This window comes from Oncorhynchus tshawytscha, linkage group LG02 (genome assembly GCF_018296145.1).
Source record: "Oncorhynchus tshawytscha isolate Ot180627B linkage group LG02, Otsh_v2.0, whole genome shotgun sequence".
Taxonomy (NCBI): domain Eukaryota; kingdom Metazoa; phylum Chordata; class Actinopteri; order Salmoniformes; family Salmonidae; genus Oncorhynchus; species Oncorhynchus tshawytscha.
In genome coordinates this window covers 63,247,429-63,274,509 of record NC_056430.1, presented here as the reverse complement: position 1 = coordinate 63,274,509, position 27,081 = coordinate 63,247,429, and the positions used below count along the sequence as shown (strand labels likewise).

General features: G+C 43.1%; 2 protein-coding genes and 1 long non-coding RNA gene across 8 annotated transcripts in view; all 3 read right to left on the bottom strand.

Moving 5' to 3' along the window:
* Positions 1-5,308: 5,308 nt before the first annotated feature.
* On the bottom strand, positions 5,309-7,564 carry LOC112222898 (coiled-coil domain-containing protein 40-like). Its single transcript, XM_024385765.2, has 4 exons — positions 7,221-7,564; positions 6,793-6,991; positions 6,223-6,381; positions 5,309-5,905 (listed from the first exon to the last, which is right to left on the bottom strand). The coding sequence occupies exons 1-4, from the start codon at positions 7,359-7,361 to the stop codon at positions 5,847-5,849; spliced, it is 558 nt and encodes a 185-aa protein (XP_024241533.1). The 5' UTR covers positions 7,362-7,564; the 3' UTR covers positions 5,309-5,846.
* Positions 7,565-8,293: 729 nt separating this feature from the next.
* Positions 8,294-14,323, bottom strand: LOC112222908. Its single transcript, XR_006079919.1, has 8 exons — positions 14,223-14,323; positions 13,648-13,747; positions 13,214-13,389; positions 12,847-12,946; positions 12,557-12,695; positions 12,356-12,439; positions 8,919-9,028; positions 8,294-8,662 (listed from the first exon to the last, which is right to left on the bottom strand). It is a non-coding gene; the product is annotated as an uncharacterized LOC112222908 (long non-coding RNA).
* A 189-nt stretch (positions 14,324-14,512) lies between these two features.
* Positions 14,513-27,081, bottom strand: part of LOC112264991 (testis-expressed protein 2-like) — a 62,150-nt gene continuing 49,581 nt past the window's right edge. For 4 of the 6 annotated variants that reach the window (XM_024441950.2, XM_024441977.2, XM_024441958.2 and 1 more), the window contains exons 9-13: positions 23,168-23,294; positions 19,818-19,931; positions 19,432-19,641; positions 17,884-18,004; positions 14,513-17,631 (exon numbers count right to left, since the gene is read on the bottom strand). In XM_024441950.2, the coding sequence (XP_024297718.1) occupies positions 17,470-17,631; positions 17,884-18,004; positions 19,432-19,641; positions 19,818-19,931; positions 23,168-23,294 (734 nt within the window). In that variant the 3' untranslated portion in view covers positions 14,513-17,469. The remainder of the gene's footprint in view (positions 17,632-17,883; positions 18,005-19,431; positions 19,642-19,817; positions 19,932-23,167; positions 23,295-27,081) is intronic. The other 2 variants (XM_024441968.2, XM_024441987.2) reach the window with 1 other exon arrangement.

The following is a 27,081-nucleotide window of genomic DNA, read 5'->3' as shown; positions in this document are numbered from 1 at the left end:
TCTCAATCAACACTGACAGATGCCCATATATGAGACTGACTAGACTGGTATAAATTAATTTGGTGTCACAGTGGAAAAGTGCAGAACATACTAACTACTTATTTTAAAATATATATTGTCACTTCGGTATGTGTCCCTTCATCCGTCGACACAGACACCAAGGCTGCGTTTACACAGGCAGCCAAATTCAGATTTTTTTTCTTCCCTAATTGGTCTTTTGACCAATCAGATCAACTCTGAAAAAGATTGGATGTGAAAAGATCCGATGGGATTGGTCAAAAGACCACTTAGAGGAAAAAAAGATCAGAATTGGACTGACTTAATGTACACCTTAATGTACACTTATGTTGACAATACCTGGTAGACCAGATGGCAAGTGCAGCTATAGGCCTTGGAATACAGGTCATACACAAACACATTACAAGCCTTCTTACATAATAAAGTGTTAAACATACTTATAACAAGTTATAAAGAATTATACCTGGATTCAATCAAACCCAAAGTATGGAAAAATGATACATTTCCTGTTCCTGCGCTGTAAAATTGTAATTCACTGATTTGAAAGCAACTTCCTAGTAGGCATCAACTATATGCTTTCACCTATCATGCACCCTTAGATCAGAGCAGATGAGCGAGAGGATGCGAGGAAAGGAAGCCTTCATAGACTATAGAGACACATCCTAGGACGAAACATAACAGGTTAGTGGGTGGTCCACCGGCTGATATTGATCTGTGCCAACTGAAGGGCTGTGGCCTCACTAATGTGTAACCTGGCCTTCTCACCCTTCCAATTCAATTCATTGTGTGTATTATAATAGCACCTAACCGGTCAAGTAACAGGCAAACAAAGCCACTGGCAAAGCTATGTGAGAGATTGAGGCCAAGCCTCTAAACAACAGCCATCACTGACAATAAAGATTCCTATAACAAAGGTTTCTCTGACAGTAAGTACACAAACTACTTCTTGATCCATCAGTGAAACATATATAACAGCAAAAGTTGTTGAAAAGAGGGGGAATGTAATTTGTGACTGGCCTGGTTCCGGATCATCACTGATTTAGGGACAGTTTTTGAGCGGCAGGTAGCCTAGTGGTTAGAACTTTGGGCCAGTAACCGAAAGGTTTCTAGATCGAATCACCGAGCTGACAAGGTAGAAATCTGTCGTTCTGCCCCTGAACAAGGCAGTTAACCCACTGTTCCTAGGCCGTCACAGTAAATAAGATTTTGTTCTTAACTGACCTGCCTAGCTAAATAAAAGGTAATTTTTTTTTTTTTTTAAATAAACAGTTTGGGAGCTCCTTTCCCTTGCTGGAGCCCCAAACTGTGACAAAAGGCACTTCAGGAACGCATGAGATTAGGGTGATAATCTAGTTATATAAATGGATTAGATATCCAGAGTTGAATAGAGAATAAATTCCAAAGGGGCCCGGTGTTGATTCACAAAGAAACCCCTGGAGAGAGGGGACCATTTGGGAAAAACTTCCTGACTATGATGTCAGCAACTGCTTATTGGATGGTGGAACCAGACAATTATCCAATATTATCTGATATTTGACTTTGATGGACATATCCTTTAATTTATGTTAAGTGACGCTTAAAGGCATTGAATTATGTTGTTTCTCTGTTTGTTATTATCTAAGGAAGTCTCTAGATTTTGCTCGCCTGAAGTAGAGTATCTTGTGATAAATTGCAGACCACACTACCTGCCTAGAGAGAGTTCTCAGCTATACATTTCGTGGCTGTTTATTTACCACCACAGACAGATGCTGGCACTAAGACCGCACTCAGTCAGCTGTATAAGGAAATAAGCAAACAGGAAACCGCTCACCCAGAGGCGGCGCTCCTTGTGGCCGGAGACTTTAATGCTGGGAAACTTAAATCAGTTCTACCTAATTTCTGTTAAATGTGCAACCATAGAGATCAAAAATTCTAGATCACCTTTACTCCACACACAGAGACACGTACAAAGCTCTCCCTCGCCCTCCATTTGGTAAATCTGACCACAATTCTATCCTCCTGATTCCTGCTTACAAGCAAAAATTAAAGCAGGAAGCACCAGTGACTCGATCTATAAAAAAGTGGTGAGATGAAGCAGATGCTAAACTACAGGACTGTTTTGCTATCACAGACTGGAACATGTTCCAGGATTCTTCCGATGGCATTGAGGAGTACATCACATCAGTCACTGGCTTTATCAATAAGTGCATCGAGGACGTCGTCCCCACAGTGACTGTACGTATGTACCCCAACCACAAGCAATGGATTATAGGCAACATTCACACCGAGCTAAAGGGTAGAGCTGCCGCATCCAAGGTGCGGAACTCTAACCCGGAAGCTTATAAGAAATCCTGCTACTCCCTCCGACGAACCATCAAACAGGCAAAGCGTCAATACAGGGCTAAGATTGAATCGTACTACACCGGCTCCAATGCTCATCTTATGTGGCAGGGCTTGTAAACTATTACAGACTACAAAGGGAAGCACAGCCGCGAGCTTCCCAGTGACACGAGCCTACCAGACAAGCTAAATCACTTCTATGCTCGCTTCGAGGCAAGCAACACTGAGGCATGCATGAGAGCATCAGCTGTTCCGGACGACTGTGTGATCACTCTCTCTGCAGCCGACATCAGTAAAACCTTTAAACAGGTCAACATTCACAAGGCTGCGGGGCCAGACGGATTACCAGAATGTGTGCTCCGGGCATGTGCTGACCAACTGGCAGGTGTCTTCACTGACATTTTCAACATGTCCCTGATTAAGTCTGTAATACCAACATGTTTCAAGCAGACCACCATCGTCCCTGTGCCCAGGAACACGAAGGCAACCTGCCTAAATTACTACAGACCCAAAACCACTCCAATTTGCATACCGCCCAAACGGATCCACAGATTATGCACTCTCTATTGCACCTCACACTGCCCTTTCCCACCTGGACAAAAGGAACACCTATGTGAGAATGCTATTCATTGACTACAGCTCAGCGTTCAACACCATAGTATTTTCACGTCCGGATGAAAAGCGTGCCCAAAGTAAACTGCCTGCTACTCAGGCCCAGAAGCTAGTATTAGTAGATTTGGATAGGAAACACTCTGAAGATTCTAAAACGGTTTGAATAATGTCTGTGAGTATAACAGAACTGATTTGGCAGGTGAAACCCCGAGCCCAATCCATCCAGGGAGTTTTTTTTTAGGTCAATCTGTTTTCTATTTGTTTTCTATGGCAAGCCCGTTTTAATAGAAATATGCTTCCAGTTCCTATCGCTTCCACTAGATGTCAACAGTCTTTAGAAATTGGTTGATGTTTTTCCTTTGAGTAATGAAGTAGCCATTTCCTATCTGGGTGGATAGCCAAGTGTACTGTTGTGGTTGGGGCGCACGACCTGAAAGCTCGCTCCGCTTCGTTTTTATCCGCTATTGAACGCAATTTACCCCGTCTTAAATTTAATTGATTATTTACATGAAACAATACCTAAAGTTAGATTAGGAAAGTTGTTTGAAATGTTTGGACAAAGTTTACAGGTAACTTATTCGATAATGTGTAGTCATGTCGGGCGAGTTGGAACCAGTGTTTTTCGGGATCAAACACGCCAAATAAATGGATATTTTGGAGATATAATGACGGAATTCATTGAACAAAAGGATCCTTTGTGATGTTTATGGGACATATTGGAGTGCCAACAGAAGAAGCTCTTCAAAGGTAAGGCATGAATTATATCGTTATTTCTGATTTTTGTGTCGTGCCTGGCGGGTTGAAATATGATTGTCATGTGTTTTTATGATGGGGTGCTGTCCTCAGATAATAGCATGGTTTGCTTTCGCCATAAAGCCTTTTTGAAATCTGACATGGTGGCTGGATTAACAAGAAGTAAAGCTTTAATTTGGTGTATTGCACTTGTGATTGTATGAAAGTTAAATATTTCTAATAATTTTATTTTAATTTGGCGCTCTGCCATTTATTTGAATTTGGCGCTCTGCCATTTGACGGGATTTGATCCCTAAAACGTTTTTAAGGATCCTGGGACTAAACACTTCCCTCTGCAACTAGATGCTGGACTTCCTGAGGGGCCGCCCCCAGGTGGTGAGGGTAGGTAGCAACACATCTGCCACGCTGATCCTCAACACTGGAGCCCCCCAGGGGTGCATGCTCAGTCCTCTCCTGTACTCCTTGTTCACCCACGACTGCATGGCCAGGCACGACTCCAACACCATCATTAAGTTTGCAGACAACACAACAGTGGTAGGCCTGATCACCGACAATGACAAGATAGCCTAAAGGGAGGAGGTCAGAGACCTGGCCGGGTGGTGCCAGAATAACAACCTATCCCTCAACATAACCAAGACTAAGGAGATGATTGTGGACTACAGGAAAAGGAGGACTGAGCACGCCCCCATTCTCATCGACGGGGCTGTAGTGGAGCAGGTTGGGCGTCAAGTTCCTTGGTGTCCACATCACCAACCAACTAGAATGGTCCAAACACACCAAGACATTCGTGAAGAGGGCACGACAAAGCCTATTCCCCCTCAGGAAACCAAAAAGATTTGGCATGGATCCTGAGATCCTCAAAAGGTTCTACAGCTGCAACATCGGGAGCTGGTTGAATCACTGCCTGGTAGGGCAATTGCTCGGCCTCTGACCGCAAGGCAGTACAGAGGGTAGTGCATACGGCCCAGTACATCACTGGGGCTAAGCTGCCTGCCATCCAGGACCTCTACACCAGGCAGTGTCAGAGGAAGGCCCAGAAAATTGTCAAAGACCCCAGTCATAGACTGTTCTCTTTACTAATGCATGGCAAGCGGTACCGGAGTGCCAAGTCTAGGACAAAAAGGCTTCTCAACAGTTTTTACCCCCAAGCCATAAGATTCCTGAACAGGTAATCAAATGGCTACCCTGACTATTTGCATTGTGTGCCTCCCCCCCCCCCTCGTTTACACTGCTGCTACTCTCTGTTTATCATATATGCAGTCACTTTAACCATATCTACATGTACATACTACCTCAAATCATCCCAACTAACCGGTGCATGTATGTAGCCTCACTACTGCTATAGCCTTGCTACTGTATATAGCCTCGCTACTGTTATTTTTCACTGTTGTTTTATTTCTTTACTTACCTATTGTTCACCTAATACATTTTTTGCACTGTTGGTTAGAGCCTGCAAGTAAGCAGGTCACTGTAAAGCAAACAGCTGTTGTATTCCGCACACGTGACAAATAAACTTTGATTTGACATATGATCATTCACAGGCTGGCTTTAGTGATTCCATATTTAAGATTTAGCTAGTTTGCGGATATTAAGTAAAGAAAGAATATCAAATGTTGGCTTTAATGTTTATATACTGTAGGTGTATCTTCAGTTTATCCATGGACAATATTATTTTCACACGCTGGCAGGATGTATCCGTGTATATATTAAATCAACTCTTCATTTTAGCAACTGAAAATGAACTGAAACAAAATAAATTGAAATATTCTGAAAACCTAAATTGCCCAATCAAGACCAGGAGGAGAGCTTCCACCCCAAGTCCAGCTCCCAAATCCTAACAGTCAGAGTAACATAAAACACCATAGAGCAGTAAAATCCTACAACTATAATGGATCTCTATCTCCAATCTACTCCGTGGGTGATCCTATGATGGGAGTTTTCAGTCATGTAATAGTCAGTGGGTCTCCTGACCAAGCGGTGTCAGCAAGCACGCGGCCAGGGCTAGGGAGAGGCGTCGTAGCGCCCCTTGGTGTTGGGGGAACTCCTGCTGGACACGGTGCAGGATGGTGGCCACAGCGTGCAGACGCTCCTCCTGCAACGCAGGCTCCAAGGCTTCGCCGGTGGACAGGGCGCTGTAGCGACCCTCATGCACCGCTTGGAGCTGCTTGGCCCGGCCCTGGAGGGAGACCAGATGGGCCAGGTTCTAGAGGAATGGAAAGAGGAGAGATGAAGGCGACGGAAGAGCGGGGGAGGGAGGAGAGAGAGACAGAGAGAGAGAGAGAGGGAGAAAGGGAGGATAGAGAGAGATTAGGTGTGAGAGAGAAAGAGAGACAGAGCGAGAGAACCAGACCCGAGAAAGGAAAAGAAGGATGGATAAGAGATTAAAAGAAGACATGGCATGAGATGAAAAGAGATATTCAAACAGCTATGCACAGTGAAAACCACTTCTCAACTATGGATAACAATAAGCTGGGCAGGAATAATGTTGAGAGTGAATGTGAATGTGTCTACATCGCGTACCCTCTCCTTGGTGTCCTGCAGACAGTGGAAGTCTGAGGTGAGGACAGTTCTGGCTCTGTGGAGCTCTCCCAGCTGCAGCTGTTTGTCCCGCAGACTGCTGCTCAGACTGGCCTGGCCGTGCTGCAGCTCTCTGAGGCCCCCTCACACTCCTCCGCTTTGCTGTTAGGGTGGGGACACACACACGCAACATAGACACACATATTAAGCATACAGTATGTGTATTGTACGTATTTGACTGGGGGACTGATGAACACCAGAAGACGGGAGACAGCGGAGAGGTGGGGAGACCATGGCTTAGGGTGTGTGTGTGTTGGGGGAGACCATGGGTTAGGGTGTGTGTATTGGGGACGGGAGTGTGTTTGTTTGGTCAGGGTCACAAAGAACCACCTGTGGGCTGGGTACTGGTAGGTGTATGACACTTAAATAAATCATATTTCTCTCTATATCCACTGTGCGTGTGTTTTACTCTTGTTGCGGATGGAGAGTTGCGTCCGTAGTGTGAGCAGGGTGGTGCTCTGAGCCCGTTTCTCCTGGGTCAGTGTGTGTGCGGGTCCACGGGTGTTTACGTACTCTCGGTGCAGACTTTCCTCTGCTGTAGGATGGTGAATTGGGCCTGCAGTGTGAGCAGGGCGGCGATCCGGGCCTGTTTCTCCTGGCTCAGTCTCACTAGCAGCCAGAGCTGCTGCTGCTCCTTGATCTCTCCTCCCACCCCCTCCAGCTGCTTGGTCAGAGTACTGGCCTGGATCTCCAACAGGCCCAGGTCCTCGTGCTGTTGACGTACGTAGGGACGTGATCAAGACAACATAGAAAGTCCGGAAAATGTGCATTTTTCAAAGCTGAAACGTTTCAAATCCATTCTAGCTTCAGTCTTATTGTAGAGGATGGTGCTACCATAAAAATATTTTAGATTCAGTACCTATAGTCCTTTATTATTAGACAATAACCCCAAAATATTCAGCTGGTTACTGGTCAGTGCTTGGTTGTAAGTTAACTCTCACCCCAGTGCTGGCGACGAGCTGCTCAATCTTCTTGTTGTAAACGTTGATGGTGGCCTGCTTGCGCTCGATGACGGTGACATGCTTGGTGATCCGGGTAGAGAGAGGGGGGTAGAGAGAGGGAGAATCAGTTATAGAACCCATAGCCCTTCACTCACCAACCAAGAACTCACAAAATGGGACAAACACCAAATGTGTTCAACGTCAAACACCAAAAAATGCATATGCAGAGGAGAATTAGGCCGATACCCTCTAATTATCAAATCCAGAAAAGAGCAGTTCAATTCTACAACCACCTAAAAGGAAGCGATTCTCAAACCTTCCATTACAAAGCCATCACCTTCAGAGAGATGAACCTGGAGAAGAGTCCCCTAAGCAAGCTGGTCCTGGGGCTCTGTTCACAAACAGACCCTACAGAGCTCCAGGACAGCAACACAATTAGACCCAACCAAATCATGAGAAAAGAAAGATAATTCTTTCCAATGTGTCAAATAATTTACAAAAAAACAGAGCAAACTAGAATGCTCCATGGCCCTAAACAGAGAGTACACAGTGGCAGAATACCTGACCACTGTGACTGACCCAAACTTAAGGAAAGCTTTGACTATGTACAGACTCAGTGAACATAGCCATGCTATTGAGAGGGGCTGTCGTAGGCAGACCTGGCTCTCAAATGAAGACAGGCTATGTGCACACCGCCCACAAAATGAGGTGGAAACTGAGTTGCACTTCCTGACCTCCTGCCAAATATATGACCCATATTAGAGACACATATTTCCCTCAGATTACACAGATACACAAAACTCCCATATCTACTGGGTGAAATATCACAGTGTGCCATCACAACAGCAAGATTTGTGACTTGTTGCCATAAGAAAAGGGCAACCAGTATAGAACTAGCACCATTGTAAATACAACCCATATTTATGTTTATTTATTTTCCCTTTCGTACTTTACAACACTGTACAGTATATAGACATAACGACATTTGACATGTCTTTATTCTTTTGGAACTTCTGTGAGTGTAATGTTTACTGAAAATTGTTGTTGTTTATTCAACTTTTGTTCATTGATTTTTTCACTTGCTTTGGCAATGTTAACACGTTTCCCATGCCAAAAAAGCCTTTAAATTGAATTGAAATTGAATTGAGAGGGGCGTAGAGAGAGAGAGAGAGAGAAGATTCAGCCATAGTAATAAGAATGATTTTAAATTCTATTCTGGTCCAGGACCAGTTTTGCTGTTTGGCTCAGAAAGGTTAACATTAGAACGAGCATGCCATTTGGCTGATCTTGAATCAGGTGTGTTTCTGCCTGGGTCTTCTCGGAGTGGGGCTTGCGCGAGGTGTTCTTCATGGCCGTGATGTCGGAGTGCAGGTCGGCGTTAACCACCTGCATGTAGAACAGACGCAGTGCCAGGTTCTCTACCTCACTCTGCAACTGGGACACTGAGGAAGGAGGTGATAGACGTAGTTAGGGACAGGAGTTTTTCCTGACTATGTCACCTGACCAGGAAAACCTTTAGGTGACCGTTATGGACTATTATAACTAGGTTAGGGTACTGATTTTTTCCTTGATTAGGTCAAGAAAAACTCCTGGCCCAAGCCATAGTACAGATATAGGATCTTAATTTGACCTATACTATCACAGCAAAATGAGTGCATAATGTTGCTTGATCGGTGGTTATATCTCTATGGGTCTCACCGTGTGACCTCTGCTTGCCGGCCTGGCTGGTGCGGTACTGGCTTCGGACCCCCTCTAGCTGATCCTGGGCCTGTTGGCGCTGGGTGGCCGCCTGCGGTCTAAATAGCCATCTAGGGAGATGGGTGGAGGAGGGGAGGGAAAGAGAGGATAGCTTGGGGTCAGAATTACATATGGCAAATGCATTATGGCAAATGCACTATGGATATTTCTTAATGTTATAACAATAGTGATTAATCGTAAATCAATTGTTGTTGCTTATAGATCATTTCTAGTTGCAGATTAGTTTATTTTGTATTTTGAAATGAAAGCACAGGGTCATGTTTCGAGATTAAAAAACAAGTCTCTCACCGTTGCCACCTGCTATAGACCACCCTCTGCCCCCAGCTGTGCTCTGGACACCATATGTGAACTGATTGCCCCCATCTATCTTCAGAGTTCGTGCTGCTAGGTGACCTAAACTGGAACATGCTTAACACCCCAGCCATCCTACAATCTAAACTTGATGCCCTCAATCTCACACAAATTATCAATGAACCTACCAGGTACCTCCCCAAAGCCTTAAACACGGGCACCCTCATAGATATCATCCTAACCAACTTCCCTCTAAATACACCTCTGCTGTCTTCAACCAAGATCTCAGCGATCACTGCCTCATTGCCTGCATCCGTAATGGGTCAGCGGTCAAACGACCTCCACTCATCACTGTAAAATGCTCCCTGAAACACTTCTGCGAGCAGGCCTTTCTAATCGACCTGGCCGGGGTATCCTGGAAGGATATTGATCTCATCCCGTCAGTAGAGGATGCCTGGATATTTTTAAAAATGCCTTCCTAACCATCTTAAATAAACATGCCCCATTCAAGAAATTTAGAACCAGGAACAGATATAGCCCTTGGTTCTCCCCAGACCTGACTGCCCTTAACCAACACAAAAACATCCTATGGCGTTCTGCATTAGCATCGAACAGCCCCCGTGATATGCAGCTGTTCAGGGAAGCTAGAAACCATTATACACAGGCAGTTAGAAAAGCCAAGGCTAGCTTTTTCAAGCAGAAATTTGCTTCCTGCAACACTAACTCAAAAAAGTTCTGGGACACTGTAAAGTCCATGGAGAATAAGAACACCTCCTCCCAGCTGCCCACTGCACTGAAGATAGGAAACACTGTCACCAATGATAAATCCACCATAATTGAGAATTTCAATAAGCATTTTTCTACGGCTGGCCATGCTTTCCACCTGGCTACTCCTACCCCGGACAACAGCACTGCACCCCCAACAGCAACTCGCCCAAGCCTTCCCCATTTCTCCTTCTCCCAAATCCATTCAGCTGATGTTCTGAAAGAGCTGCAAAATCTGGACCCCTACAAATCAGCCGGGCTAGACAATCTGGACCCTTTCTTTCTAAAATTATCTGCCGAAATTGTTGCCACCCCTATTACTAGCCTGTTCAACCTCTCTTTCGTGTCGTCTGAGATTCCCAAAGATTGGAAAGCAGCTGCGGTCATCCCCCTCTTCAAAGGGGGGACACTCTTGACCCAAACTGCTACAGACCTATATCTATCCTACTGTGCCTTTCTAAGGTCTTCGAAAGCCAAGTCAACAAACAGATTACCACCATTTCGAATCTCACCATACCTTCTCTGCTATGCAATCTGGTTTCAGAGCTGGTCATGGGTGCACCTCAGCCACGCTCAAGGTCCTAAACGATATCTTAACCGCCATCGATAAGAAACATTACTGTGCAGCCGTATTCATTGATCTGGCCAAGGCTTTCGACTCTGTCAATCACCACATCCTCATCGGCAGACTCGACAGCCTTGGTTTCTCAAATAATTGCCTCGCCTGGTTCACCAACTACTTCTCTGATAGAGTTCAGTGTGTCAAATCGGAGGGTCTGCTGTCCGGACCTCTGGCAGTCTCTATGGGGGTGCCACAGGGTTCAATTCTTGGACCGACTCTCTTCTCTGTATACATCAATGAGGTCGCTCTTGCTGCTGGTGAATCCCTGATCCACCTCTACGCAGACGACACCATTCTGTATACTTCCGGCCCTTCTTTGGACACTGTGTTAACAACCCTCCAGGCAAGCTTCAATGCCATACAACTCTCCTTCCGTGGCCTCCAATTGCTCTTAAATACAAGTAAAACTAAATGCATGCTCTTCAACCGATCGCTACCTGCACCTACCAGCCTGTCCAACATCACTACTCTGGACGGCTCTGACTTAGAATACGTGGACAACTACAAATACTTAGGTGTCTGGTTAGACTGTAAACTCTCCTTCCAGACCCATATCAAACATCTCCAATCCAAAGTTAAATCTAGAATTGGCTTCCTATTTCGCAACAAAGCATCCTTCACTCATGCTGCCAAACATACCCTTGTAAAACTGACCATCCTACCAGTCCTCGACTTTGGCGATGTCATTTACAAAATAGCCTCCAATACCCTACTCAACAAATTGGATGCAGTCTATCACAGTGCAATCCGTTTTATCACCAAAGCCCCATATACTACCCACCATTGCGACCTGTACGCTCTCGTTGGCTGGCCCTCGCTTCATCTCGTGCCAAACCCACTGGCTCCATGTCATCTACAAGACCCTGCTAGGTAAAGTCCCCCTTATCTCAGCTCGCTGGTCACCATAGCATCTCCCACCTGTAGCACACGCTCCAGCAGGTATATCTCTCTAGTCACCCCCAAAACCAATTCTTTCTTTGGCCGCCTCTCCTTCCAGTTCTCTGCTGCCAATGACTGGAACGAACTACAAAAATCTCTGAAACTGGAAACACTTATCTCCCTCACTAGCTTTAAGCACCAACTGTCAGAGCAGCTCACAGATTACTGCACCTGTACATAGCCCACCTATAATTTAGCCCAAACAACTACCTCTTTCCCAACTGTATTTCATTTTTATTTATTTATTTATTTTGCTCCTTTGCACCCCATTATTTTTATTTCTACTTTGCACATTCTTCCATTGCAAAACTACCATTCCAGTGTTTTACTTGCTATATTGTATTTACTTTGCCACCATGGCCTTTTTTGCCTTTACCTCCCTTCTCACCTCATTTGCTCACATTGTATATAGACTTGTTTATACTGTATTATTGACTGTATGTTTGTTTTACTCCATGTGTAACTCTGTGTCGTTGTATCTGTCGAACTGCTTTGCTTTATCTTGGCCAGGTCGCAATTGTAAATGAGAACTTGTTCTCAACTTGCCTACCTGGTTAAATAAAGGTAAAATAAAATAAATAAAATTGAGCCAAAACAAGTCAATGGCGCCCTCTCCTGGGAAAAGAGTGAATTCAAAACGGGGACCCATAAATGGTATGAATCGTACTGCATGCTGTAAAGTGGATGTCCATGTTGATTTGATTGTAAACCATTGGAAAGGATTTAGAGTCTTTGCTTCAGAAGAAGAGACCTACTGCACCTTCTCCCGCAACTCCACGTTGAGTCTCCCCAGTTGCTTATGGAGGTGGTTCTTCAGTGCAGTCTGGAACCTTCTCATCAGCGGCTGCAGGCAGATAGGGGAAGCCATACTAAGACGTTCATCTGATAAGCATAACAGGGTTTAAACCTTAAGGTAATTAAAACAATGTTATCAGTGATGTTAAGCGGGGAAACTGCTTACATGTTCAGGGGTCCAGCACGATTAGCTCATCTGCACCATCGTCCTCTTCCGCCGCCCTGCGTAACTCGTCCCCATCACTGTCAGAGGGGGACTGAGAGGTGCAATGAGGGGTGAGGTGGAAAGGGCATCGTTTCGTTATCTGGAACCCCCAAAAATATGTTTTGTGATCAAATCTCAACAGATACCGTGCTTGACAAGTCACAGTGCTCAACGCAATTTCAAAGATGAAAGAAATCAGTTAAAATTTCCACCATTGTTCTATCCCTCCCTCTTATTGAAACCCAGCTGACCTGAGTTGCTGGTGGGGTTGAAGGCTGCACCTGTACCACTGTCTCCTGACTGTGACACTGGGTGATCAGTCCCCGCCTCAGCCTGCTCTGCTGATCCACCCTGCATGGAGGACAGACAGGAGGACACTCAGGAAGTCACTTTTTGAACCATAGAGACACAATATAATACTAATAATAAAGTCTTATTTTTAATTCTGTGCATTGATCGGCTAAATCATGTCTAAATCGTCTTTTGGAAATAATTTCATGATTTTGAATGATTACAAATAAAATGCCGATGATACAATATCATGAGACTCACAAATCCTAACTTGAGAAAGGTGAGAAAATACGTATTCTGTGCTGTAGAGTAGTCTCTTTCACAAACCTCCTGCACAGGTAGCACAGTAACGCCAGAGTCCTCTGCTGCCTCTTCAGCACCACCTGGCTGTTCATCTCCTCCTCCTGTGGCGGGGTTCCCCTCCTCTCCTCTTCCCCTCCTCCCTCACTTCCCCCACCCTCCATTGGATGCGGTGGAGACCAAGATGGTTGACTCTGTCAGCACTACAAGAAGGTTATCTTTGTGACACCCAAGTCACAACAACATTGGATTTGATTGCAGTCATATAGGCAGGTAGTCAACCGATTAAGAGCTTTGGTGCCAGTAACCGAAAGGTCGCTGGTTTGAATCCCCCAGCCGACCAGGTGAAAAATCAGTTGATGTGCCCTTGAGCAAGGCACTTAACCATAATTGCTCTGGATAAGAGTGTCTGCTAAATAATGTCACCTGCTCTTTTAACACCCTTTCATTGAAAGCCTTACCTGCTTCTTGAGTTATTAAGGCAAAAGAAAGGTCAGAGAATGAAAATAATGTATTGAAATGAAAATGTAAAAGTTGGCTGACAAAGCCTCCTGTCATCACCTGGGAAGACATGACAGAGCAGACACAAATCATTTGATTCACTAACGTTATGAAGTTGACGACATAATAATCTATTAGGCCCTCATACCTTTGCTTCAAAATGAAATAAGATAGATATGATGGCTATGCCTACTACACGCATAATGTTTCTCATTGCATGCTGCTATGCACTTGTCTTGAAGTTGGCGTGCTTATCGGTTATATGCTATTAACGCTAATTGAATAGCATATTTGTCATTTGACAGCTAACAGCTTAAAATACCAGAATGTTTGAAATATTATTGAATGCATAATTTACTAAACCTTACGGTTGCTTTTTGACAGCTAACAGCTTAAAATACCAGAATGTTTGAAATATTCTCGAATGCATAAGTTACTAAACCTTACGGTTGCTTTATCACCTCTTCAGCAACAACAAATAATCCTGTAGTTAGTAGTACGAAACTGAATTTGCAAACTTAAAACAGGCACTCACCACTGTTTGTCAGCCGGTCAGGCGTTGCTAGGAAACGATACACTTCCGTGAAGGGATAAGGAGTTAGAGCCTAGTAATTGAATAGAGCCGCCCCTCATGAATATTCATGTTTGAAATTTGTGGACAATTCAAGCTTTGCAGTACATGGGTTTTCAGAAATGAATGAATTTGAACATTTTAAATATTGATGCATGGGTATGTGAGTGTGGCAGTTATAATAACTTCAGTATATGACAAAAAAATAGGTTCATAAAAAATAAAATAAAACTATTTCAATCAAGAGCGAATAATTACAAAGCCAGCTGATATTTTTTAATAATTTGTACCACAATACCATTGCAATTCATAGTCGTACAAAATCGATAACAGAAAATAACAAAGCCTGCTAAATCAACAAATAACATTATTTTGTAAAAATAAAAAGGCATCATTTTAGAGAACTTCTTTAGGGAAACTTTGTCTCTCCCAACTAAGAGACAAGTTCCAGCCAAGCAGGAGACATGGAGGAGGCTCAACAAATTTGTCCTTAAAAATCTAAATAATCCATCCATTTGCAGAATCATCAACTCTTATCCTATAAATCTGATGTGATATTCATATCATTCTGTCATTGTACATTGTCTTTCAGAAAAGCAGACAAAGCTTTACAAAATGTTCTAATTCCAACTGGTACTATGCCTACATTCAGGTCCATAATTATTGGCACCCTTGATAAATATGAGCAAAGAGACTGTATAAAATAAATAACACAAATACTGAGCTATATTGTATACGCCAAAACATTTGAAAATGTAATTATTTTATACTAATACAATTGCTCAGAGAATACAATTGCTCATTTTTTAAATGAGGGGTCAAAATTATTGCCACCCCTGTTTTCAATACTTTTAGCACGCTCCCCAGATCCCTCCCACTGTGTTCTCCAATCTTTTAAAAATGTTCTTTAAAGGCTCAGTGTCATTATCCTCACAAAGGTACGGTGCTGGGGTACTGAAAACAGGGGTGCCAATTACTTTGACGCCTACTGTTTTGATAATCGATTTAATACTTTTTAAACTAAATCTCTTTCTCTGAGCAATTGTGTTAATATACAATAAATCACAATTTCAACAAACAAAGAAATGCATGCAATATAGTGCAGTATTTGTATAATTTATTTGATAGTCTTTTTGGCTCATCTTTATCAAGGGTTCCAATAATAATAATATTACCAACCAAATAATCAATAAAATGAAAATGAAGAAACGAATTAGAAGTACTGTTAAAGGAAAGTGAAAACGAGATATTCCTTCATCAATGACATTCTACAACAGTGCTTTAGTGTCCTGACAAATAAAAGGAATGAAAACAAATAGGAATTCATGTAAACAAATCCAATACTGTGCATTTAAAACTTAACTGCAAAATTAAGAAAACATAACGGTACAGTATAGAAAATGATTCAGACTTCAATAGTGATGATTTTTGAGATTTAAATGATTTTTGGAGTTAACAGTTTATTTTCCCAGTATTAATGATAGTTTTGGCAAAGGGTACACTACATCATTTAGTTTAACTCTACCAAGTGTCATGGAGCACATCTGGCAAGGTGGCTCATTTCCAAGCATTGGCAACTGTTGATGATGGCCATTTGAAAATACACAACAAACAAAAAAACATTTAAAAAAAAACACAACACTTCCTACATCATTTGAAAGAGTAAATGAAAACCTATGTGGTGCCGAGCACCACAGGAATGGTCTCAACGTGCCATGGGTATTGTACATGCTAGAGAGAGTATAACACAATAGCACTGCAAAGATGCAATACATGTCTGTAGATACAATTGCATTAGTGTTTACAAGGAAAAAATTAATCAAAACTTCTGTTTAAGTTGTGCAATACTTGGCGTACCCCAATCAAAATAATCCATGTGATTGGTTAGGAATAGTCTCCATACAACAAACAATAAAACAGTCCAACAATCTGTCAATATAGCCATACATACATTCAACAGAAGTGTTAGGCCCCTTATGTACACCTCTTCAGAAATACATTTCTATGAGATATATCTTCACAAGATTATATAAACACTACTTTCTCATTGCTCACCTCATGTCCATAGTTAGCAAGGAATTTGCATAGGCATTAGTGAATTAAAGACACGTGTTGCCTAGGTAATGACGGCTAACCCTATAGCATTGGCTTCCAGAGACAAACGAGGGGAGGGGCTTCATATAGCTGCTTCCATATAGATATGGACACAGTGATCATTTGCATATAAAGAGGTGTGGTGTACAGTTAAAGAGGGGAATAGGTAGAACTTTCCCCCTTGCCACTGATATACAGTAGGGTCAGACATATTCTCATCCCCAAAACAGTTATAATTTGGGGTGGAGTAATCTGATTCTAGACCTGGAGTAAAGGGGAACTTCTACCCCGAGCAGTAAGATATGTGGGGTCACAGCAAGTGTACAAACTGTTAGTGTTCACCTGGACACAGACCATGAACATTAGGACACAAAGCATAGGGTAGCATTGATGCCTCAAATCATATGGCAAATAATACATGTGACATTGTCAAAAGTATCCACTCCTGCTTTTAGTGTCAGGCTTCACACACACAAATGCTCACTCAAATGCAGACACACCTGTACAATAACAAAAGTAGAATCTAGCGGTTACATGTCTCATTCAACTATTTCTTTTCACGCTATTCTCTTGATTCGGGTCCCCAAACAAAAGTTGTTTCCTATCTAGGACGTAAGGTGAACGGTGAATGCAAAATAACCATGTGTTCATAGGACACTGAGTAACCTTATAACCCACAGAAACTCTCCACTCCGTTCCACCTATACCACTAGCCTCTAACCTGCCCCTGTCAAAGGTTGTATCACTGTTACATGTGACATTATTTAAAAAAATGTAATTTTCTAAGTCTGTTCATCCTACACAGATTTAAAAAACAACAACAAAAAAAAAACAGCAGTGACAGTTTTTATTTTTAGTGTTTGTCCTTCCTGGTTGGTTGACTGACCTCTGTCTTGTTCCGTCAGTGAGCTTGTTAAAGGGTCAAAGTTCATCTGATGAGGTCATCCTGTTCTGCCAGTGACAAAAAAAAGACCCTTGGGTATGGAGCTATTGGAATGTCTGTGGTAACGGATGTCTTTTTGTATGTCCTTATACACCGACAAGCCTTATACTACTACAAGGCCCCTTGGCTCCCATTCTAATTCACACGTTTCAGGCAAATACTGTAAACAATCCTTCATATGCCGTTAGTGGCGCCCTCCTCTGTTACGGAGGGCTCTGTTTCCCCCTGGGTCGTATCGGCTGTGGAGGTGGAGGGCGTTCCAAAAGAGCGGGGGTCCATGGCAGAGTGCATGATGGTCAGCCACAAGTCGTCCATGTTTGGCATGACAAAGATTTTCTACGTCGGAGAGAAGATGGGAGAGATTCAGAGGTGATACCATTTGGATGTAGTATGCGGACATACAGTTTGGACAAAGTATGCAGACACAGGCATGCAGACACAGGCATGCAGACACAGGCATGCAGACACAGGCATGCAGACACAGGCATGCAGACACAGGCATGCAGACACAGGCATGCAGACACAGGCATGCAGACACAGGCATGCAGACACAGGCATGCAGACACAGGCATGCAGACATACACATACCTGAAACTCCTGGTCCAGTTTCTTCTCGATCCAGTCGGTGACGTGGGCCAGTGTGACCTCTCGCTCTCCCAGTTTGGGCCGAGCCTTTAACTCCAGGTGGGGTGGACTCCTGAAGCCATACCTGCAATTCAAACAGAGTCAACAAACACACTAGAGAAACACCAGGGTGTACATTTCAACTATAACAGATCATGCAGCACTCATTGAGTCATTGGTCATTGTACTGTGTGGGCAAGTTAACCTCGAGTGTAGGGGGCAGTATTTTGACGTTTGGGTGAAAAACGTACCCAAATGAAACTGCCTATTTCTCAGGCCCAGAATCTAGAATATGCATATAATTGTCAGATTACGATAGAAAACACTAAAGTTTCCAAAACTGTCAAAATATTGTCTGAGTATAACAGAACTGATATTGCAGGCGGAAACCTGAGGAAAATCCAACCCGGGTGTGCTGTTTTTCCTGAAAGCTCTCTGTTCCATTGCCTGCCTTTGCTCCATTTAAAGGTATATCAACCAGATTCCTTTTCCTATGGCTTCCCCATGGTGTGAAGTCTTTAGACATAGTTTGACTTTTATTTTGAAAAATGAGCAAGAAAGATCACATTGCGTCATTGTATGGCTGGGTGCCAGCAGAGTTTTGCATGTGCAACAGCTTGGAGCAGACATTTTCTCTCTCTCTCCTATTGAAGAAGCTACAGTCCTGCTTGAAATATTATCGATATTATATTGTAAAAACAACCTGAGGATTGATTTAAAAAAACTTTTGACATGTTTCTACGAACTTTACGGATACTATTTGGAATTTTCGTCTGCCCGGTCGTGACCGCTCAAGCCTGTGGATTTCTGAACATAACGCGCCAACCAAATGGAGGTATTTTGGATATAAAAATAATCTTTATTGAACAAAAGGAACATTTATTGTGTAACTGGGAGTCTCGTGAGTGCCAACATCCAAAGATCATCAAAGGTAAGCAATTTATTTTATTGCTTTTCTGACTTCGTGACAAATCTATTTGGCTGCTAGCTGTTTGTAACGTTTTGTCTGCTGAGAAAGATGTCCTTACATAAACGCTTGGTATGCTTTCGCCGAAAAGCTTTTTTGAAATCTGACACGCCAGGTGGATTAACAACAAGATAAGCTGTGTTTTGCTATATTGCACTTGTGATTTCATAAAAATGTAATATTTTTAATAATTTAATTTGAATTTGGCGCTCTGCAATTCAGCGGATGTTGACGAAAATTATCCCGGTAACGGGATGGGTGCATCAAGAAGTTAATGGTAAAGGTTACTCAGAATAATAAAGTACATTAAATGTCAGTTTTCCAGGGATGTGATCAGTCACCAGCAGAGGGCTCAAATGCATTGAAGAACAGCATTAACTAATGCACAACAGTATGCCAACAAGTGTTTGATTGGCACCCCTATAATACTATATTAAAGTGTATTCATTATGTATTGAGGTGGTATGAATGTGTTGGGGGTGTAGCATATCCTGTTGGTGGGCGGAGGTATGATGTATAACTATATGAAGCTGTTAAGAACATACCATATCCTGTCAGTGGGCGGGGGTGGGATGTTAACGGCCAGCGTTCCTCGGAGCGCCTGTACTTCCACGGTGAGCAGCAGGGGCGTGTTGGACACCTCCTCCATCTTCTTCTTGATGAACTCCGTCTCGGTGGCCTTCTGGAAGTACTTGGACTTGGCGATCTTGTCCACGAAGCGCATGATCTTACTGGGCTGGCGGCCCCCCATGTATCTAATGGAGAGGAGAGATTTAGGGGTGTTACTTTGTCACGCAAATCTACTTTGATTTATGTGAAAGTCTGAATTAAGTTAGTCTGGATTACATACAAGTAGTACAGAAAGGTACTTTAAAAAGGTAAACAAGGTAAATAATCAGGGCAAAAGTAAATACACTGTAATTAGTCTCACCCCTCTGCTCCAGGGACATCATTGGTGACCTCTGAACTATCCTCTTCGTCGGAGGACCCTGCACTGGATGATTCCTCATCACTGTCCGCCAGGCAGTACGTCCGTGGTCTGTACCTGGCACACACACACACACGATTCAGTATGGATTCATCAGAGGGAGATGAACTACAAAGCCTGTTCACATGAGGAAATACAAGTGTTTTTCAGTGTTATTTCGACCCTTTGTAGTCCCCCCCCCGAGCACATTGAATTATTGAATACTTTATTGAGTTTCTCACAGATTTGAAACATTTGTTGTGGTATTGTGTTGAAAGACATGACAATTTAAGTTACTGAAAATGCATGAGTTCAGTGTATTGTTAGTTGTTTTGGACAGTGTCTCAGTCTAGGGTTACATGATCAGGACTAAGAGTAAGAGAACATTAAACCTTTGAGATTAAAGTCTTACTTACAGTTTAACTGCAAGATATGAATTCCCACAATGATGTTTGTTCTTCAAATTATGTTGTTAATGAAAACAGAAATATGAAATAGCCCACATTATCTAGAAAAATGTATTAGAAGGTTTTGTTTTTAAGAGGATTCCATTCTAAGTCCACAATAACGCTTAAACCACATCAAGAGACCACTTCAGGTCTGAAAAAAATAAAATAAAATTGTATGTAGTTTCATGTACACAGCAAGCAAGTAGTGTGATGTTAGAGTTTGCAAAACAAATGCCCACTCATGATATCATTTTTCCAGGTAAACATAGGGTAGTTTGTAGTTAACATTTAACTGTGCAGGTTGTTGGGAAAGCCATCTACCAGAAGACTTTTCTTTAGCATAATTGTTAATGACTTACACAAAGTGGTAGACCCGCGCACCACACGCATACAGACAGGCATTTTCATTGCCTCTTCATAAAGTTGCATTGATGGATTCTGTTCATGTTAGAGGTCGACCGATTAATCGGAATGGCCGATTTCAAGTTTTCATAACAATCGGAACAACAATCGGAAATTTTTGGACACCGATTTGGACATTTTTTACACCTTTATTTATCTAGGCAAGTCAGTTAAGAACACATTCTTATTTTCAATGACGGCCTAGGAACGGTGGGTTAACTGCCTTGTTCAGGGGCAGAAAGACAGATTTTTACCTTGTCAGCTCTGGGATTCAATCTTAGTTAACTAGTCCAACTCTCTAACCACCTGATTACATTGCACTCCACAAGGAGACTGCCTGTTACGCGAATGCAGTAAGAAGCCAAGGTAAGTTGATACTAGCATTAAACTTATCTTATAAAAAAACAATCAATCATAATCACTAGTTAACTACACATGGTTGATGATATTACTAGTTTATCTAGCGTGCCCTGCGTTGCATATAATCGATGTGGTGCGTATTCGCAAAAAAGGACTATCGTTGCTCCAACGTGTCCCTAACCATAAACATCAATGCCTTTCTTAAAATCAAAACACAAGTATATATTTTTTAAACCTGCATATTTAGTTAATATTGCCTGCTAACCTGACTCATTGCGAACTCTGTGAAGACTATTTTTTCCTAACAAAGACAGCCAACTTCGCCAAATGGGGGATGATTTAACAAAAGCGCATTTGCGAAAAAAGCACAATCGTTGCACGACTGTACCTAACCATAAACATCAATGTCTTTCTTAAAATCAATACACAGAAGTGTATATTTTTAAACCTGCATAAAAAGTAAGTAATTACAGTTCAACACATTTAGTTTTTTAAATATTGTTGAATTCCATTTTAATGCCTGCATTTTGTGAGGACCCTAATTATCATATTTGGACCAGAATGAGGCTCTCCACTACCTATTGTTTCTGTTTCTATCAGCAGCCTATGAAAATTAGGGAGACAAGTGAACGACTCTCTCACTGATGCGATTCGGTAGGCTACAACTGACAGACGAGAGTCACTCACTTCAGCGTCACTGTCTGGCAAGACATCCTAGGAAAGGAAACCCTTTGGTTTACTTGTCCCCATGTGATACCATGTACATATAACCACGTTGTGCGATTTATGAATGGCAAAGGTATATAGGAGAAGGACTATATTCAGTCAGTTCGACACCTATGATAAACTAGTTATTAATCCATGCACAGTAAATGGTCTACAACATTCCACGACTCCGCGTGGCTGGCTATGTGGAAACACCCAAAAGAAAAGAAATCTGTGTCAGAAATTAAAATAGGCTAAGTCGTGGATTTCACAAGCATTACTCTCTCTACCTACTCCGTGTAAAGGAATTTAACTGCAACCAGAGATCTGTATATAATGACAAGATGCTCCCTACCAATGGGGGGAGTCGTCCCAAACAAGGGAAGACAGGCGACAAGCTTAGGTCTAAAATAATCCCATAGAAACGCATTGGGTTTATTTTGGAAAGATTTTGGAGAGAGTGAAACCTCTCGCTTCGAGTCTTCCTATCTGCTGTGTTTCCTGTCATCGCTCGCTTTCTGACAGGAGCCTATCCTATCAATAGATCTGTAAAATAATCATATCGTTCATTCGAGCGGGACAGGGCTCAACGGACTAGCGAATTGAAACTTTTAAAATGAAAAGTAACCTAGTTAATATGAAATGGAAAATGTAGCAAGCTACAAATGAGTCTAACTGTCTGATTAGCCGACAGCATCAGCCGGCGCTAATGGAAAACACTGAGTATGGATTGATGCGTCCTCTTGAGATCCCCTTTGTTTTAGCGTTCACATGAGTCTGAACACTGACAAAACGAACCCATTCACAATGTCAGTTAGATGGGATGGAAGCCATCTGTAATGAAATGACCACAAAAACAGATTGAAATGAAAAGAAAATGGAAAAGAGAAGGCCCCAGAGAAACTCAGCACTCACCAGGTGAAGGAAATATCCATGTAAGGGTGCGTCCAGGAACGGAAGGAAGGAAGGAAGGACAGAGAAAAAGGGAGAGTGTACAGAAGACCAGTTAAGAGAGGCCACTAAACCCCTGATCCTGAAAGCTAATTCTCTCATTATGTGTTCAGAGGCGGAAAACGGTGTAAACCTTTAACAGTTGTTTCAAGAACGTCAGTGCAAATTTGTCAACAAAGCAGCTATTAATAAGGTTAATATCCCACTGGATAGTGAAGAGAATGTCTCATACTTCCCATATGGCTACACAAATGTTTACTGTGGGAAATGAAGGTTATTCCACCCTGTGCAACCACCTTTGAGAGTAATTATGTTAATTCAATGTTTCATAGTTAAAATACTGTTACCCCTACACTGTAAACCTAGAATGAACGTTTATAATCATTATTAGAGTAGGTCACACACCAGTCAGTGTTGTGTTTAGTGAGGACCGTTCCTTCCCCTTACCCATCCTTGCTGATGTCTCTGATGCGCACACCATCTCCGTCCTTCCCCAGTCTGATCAGGTTCATCTTAGTCTCCAGGGTCATCAGGAAGGAGCCGCTGTACGAAATCTCCAAGTCAAACCACAGACCTGGGGGAGACAGACAGACAGAGGTTGGTGTGTGTGTAGGGCAGGCGATGACAAGTCTGCGTGCGTGTGTCCCTGTGTGTGTAGTCGAAATTACACATCTCTGTTTGGAAGAATGCCAATGAGTGGAGGAACACATATTAGATGATCACGTTGACAAACCAAACTACTTGACCCAGCATTGAACAGTAACCTACCACCATTGACCGTAGCATGAAGACAAATAGCATTGCTTCAGGTAAAGTCATTGGAAACTACAGTAAGTTATGAACTTTCCAGATCTGCAGAGCCTAAAGTTGAGTAGATCTGGCTAAAGGTGCTCAATCTGTGGCGAATGCTCCAGGACACTATTGCCAGACAGTGGAAGAGAACCGAAGTGAGGGATACAAAAAGAGAGAGATCACAGGACCCTTTGAACAGAGGGGAAACAGTTGGACACCGTGCGATACCCCTCACAGGGCTCGTTTGATGTCAGCGGGGTGCTGCTCGCTGCATAAACATGCGTCTCTTCTGAAAGCCCCAGCTCTGTTCATCTGGGTTAGAGAAATACCCTATCAAGGCCCCGGCCCAAAGCCTCCCTCACATGGGGCAGACCTGGGTTCTCCGAACAGGGGGACCATCACACACACTATTACACAGCAGCACGGGAATACAGACACACACTAGCACATACACGGTAACACACACACGCACATCATGGAACTGTACTTTGGGAGAGAGCCACTTTACACCACTAGGGGGCACTCCTGGGTTGATAGATGATGCAGGCGTGTATGTGCGTTAGTGAGAAACCATACACTCTCTCTTAGCAACACAGTAAGACTTCACACTAACACACCAGTTGTATCTCTCCCACAGCAGGAATGATGTGAATTCTAACCGGCTTAATCAGACAGTCGATCTATAGATGACACACAGACTCATACGGTGCATTCGGAAAGTATTCAGACCCCTTTACTTTTTCCACATTCTGTTAAGTTAAAGCCTTACTCTAAAATGTATTAAATTCATTTCTTTCCTCATCAATCTACACTCAATAACCCATAAAGACAAAGTGAAAACAGAAATACCTTATTTAGATAAGAATTCAGACCTGTTGCTATGAGAGATTGAGCTCAGGCGCATCCTGTTTCCATTAATCATCCTTGAGATATTTCTACAACTTGATTGGAGTCCACCTGTGGTAATTTCAATTCAAATTCAAAAACCAAGCCATGAGGTCGAAGGAATTGTCCGTAGAGCTCCGACACAGGATTGTGTCGAGGCACAGATCAGGGGAAGGGTACCAAAAAATTTCTGCAGCATTGAAGGTCCCCAAGAACACAGTGGCCTCCATCGTTCTTAAATGGACAAAGATTTGAACCACCAATACTTCCTAGAGCTGGCCGCCCGGCCAAACTGAGCAATCGGAGGAGAAGAACAGGGAGGTGAACAAGAACCTGATGGTCACTGACAGAGCTCCAGAGTTCCTCTGTGGAGATTGGAGAACCTTCCAGAAGGACAACCATCTCTGCAGCACTCCACCAAATCAGGCCTTTATGGTAGAGTGGCCAGACGTGCCTTTTTACTGTGGCTTACATGACAGCCTGCTTGGAGTCCGCCAAAAGGCACCTATAAAGGCCTCTCAGATCATGAGAAACAAGATTCTCTAGTCTGATGAAACCAAGATTGAACTCCTTGGCCTGATGCCAAGCCTCAAGTCGGGAGGAAACCAGGCACCGCTCATCACCTGGCCAATACCATCCCTATAGTGAAGCATGGTGGTGGCAGATTCATGCTGTGGAGATGTTTTTCAGCGGCAGGGACTGGGAGACTAGGATCGAGGGAAAGACGAAGGGAGCAAAGTAAAGAGATCCTTAAATGAACAGTGAAGCTCTGTATGAGTCTGTAATTGAATAACACACATACTCTATATCACAGGGTCTTTATCATGGCGTGTTTTAGAACACTGTAGATAAAGACAACTGTATGTCTCCTGTACGGCACCACACTGCTTTGAAATGAAAGATGTTAGGTTTACTTACAGCTAGAAGAGACTTGATAGCTAGACAGAGAAAGTTTTGGTACAAATGTAATTAGCATAGAGTATTATATACATTTTCAATTATTGTTGGCCAGTCTTTTTAGTGGGCTTTCATCCAAGGTAATTTACCTAGGACTTTAAGCTTAAGAGAGGAAAATCATTGATGGAACAGTAGTGGAGAGGGTAGCAAGTTTTAAGTTCCTCGGCATACACATCACAGACAAACTGAATTGGTCCACTCACACAGACAGCATCGTGAAGAAGGCGCAGCAGCGCCTCTTCAACCTCAGGAGGCTGAAGGAAACTCAGGAAGCACTCACAAACTTCTACAGATGCACAATCGAGAGCATCCTGGCGGGCTGTATCACCGCCTGGTACGGCAACTGCTCCGCCCACAACCGTAAGGCTCTCCAGAGGGTAGTGAGGTCTGCACAACGCATCACCGGGGGCAAACTACCTGCCCTCCAGGACACCTACACCACCCGATGTTACAGGAAGGCCATAAAGATCATCAAGGACATCAACCACCCGAGCCACTGCCTGTTCACCCCGCTATCATCCAGAAGGCGAGGTCAGTACAGGTGCATCAAAGCTGGGACCGAGAGAGTGAAAAACAGCTTCTATCTCAAGGCCATCAGACTGTTAAACAGCCACCACTAACATTGAGTGGCTGCTGCCAACACACTGACACTGACTCAATTCCAGCCACTTTAATAATGGGAATTGATGGGAAATGATGTAAATATATCACTAGCCACTTTAAACAATGCTACCTTATATAATGTTTACATACCCTACATTATTCATCTCATATGCATACGTATATACTGTACTCTATATCATCGACTGCATCCTTATGTAATACATGTATCACTAGCCACTTGAACTATGCCACTTTGTTTACATACTCATCTCATATGTATATACTGTACTCGATATCAGCTACTGTATCTTGCCTATGCTGCTCTGTACCATCACTCATTCATATATCCTTATGTACATATTCTTTATCCCCTTACACTGTGTATAAGACAGTAGTTTTGGAATTGTTAGTTAGATTACTTGTTGATTATTACTGCATTGTCGGAACTAGAAGCACAAGCATTTCGCTACACTCGCATTAACATCTGCTAACCATGTGTATGTGACAAATAAAATTTGATTTGATTTGAAATCATAAACAGTAACATTTGAGTTGACCTGTAGCCTCACTGTTCCTGTTGATTTCACAGAAACACAGCAGGTTGAGAAAACGAGGAACTATGCATGAAAACCAACTAGTGACACCATTCACCTACAGGGTGCACACTCCCAGAGAATTGGAGAAGCTGCGCTTCTTTCTCCACACCGTCCTCGCCAAGCCTGAACGCTAGCTGTGCTAAGTGACCACAAGACAATGCAAAACGTACACAAACGCACCCCAGCCCTGTCCACTCAGACCACATCCCCATGGTGTGTGAGAGAGAGAAAGCCAGGGGACTTGTGGCCCTTGCCAAACCCTGTGTGGCCCTGGTGATAATAAGGCTGCGCCCGACAGCGTTAGGGGTTAAGGGAGGGCAGGGCTGGTAGCGTGGGGGGAGGAGCACCAAATCGCTAGCTGCGAGAGATGTATTGAACGACCAACTCTGGCCTAATTGGGGTGAGCTGGAATGGTGACGAGACAGACGAGCAGAGCAGGACCAGACAGACAGACCGAGAGAAAGATGTGGGTCCTTAGGTCCACAGTCTATTCCACTGCCAGTGAGTTTTATTGATCGTGGTTGCCCA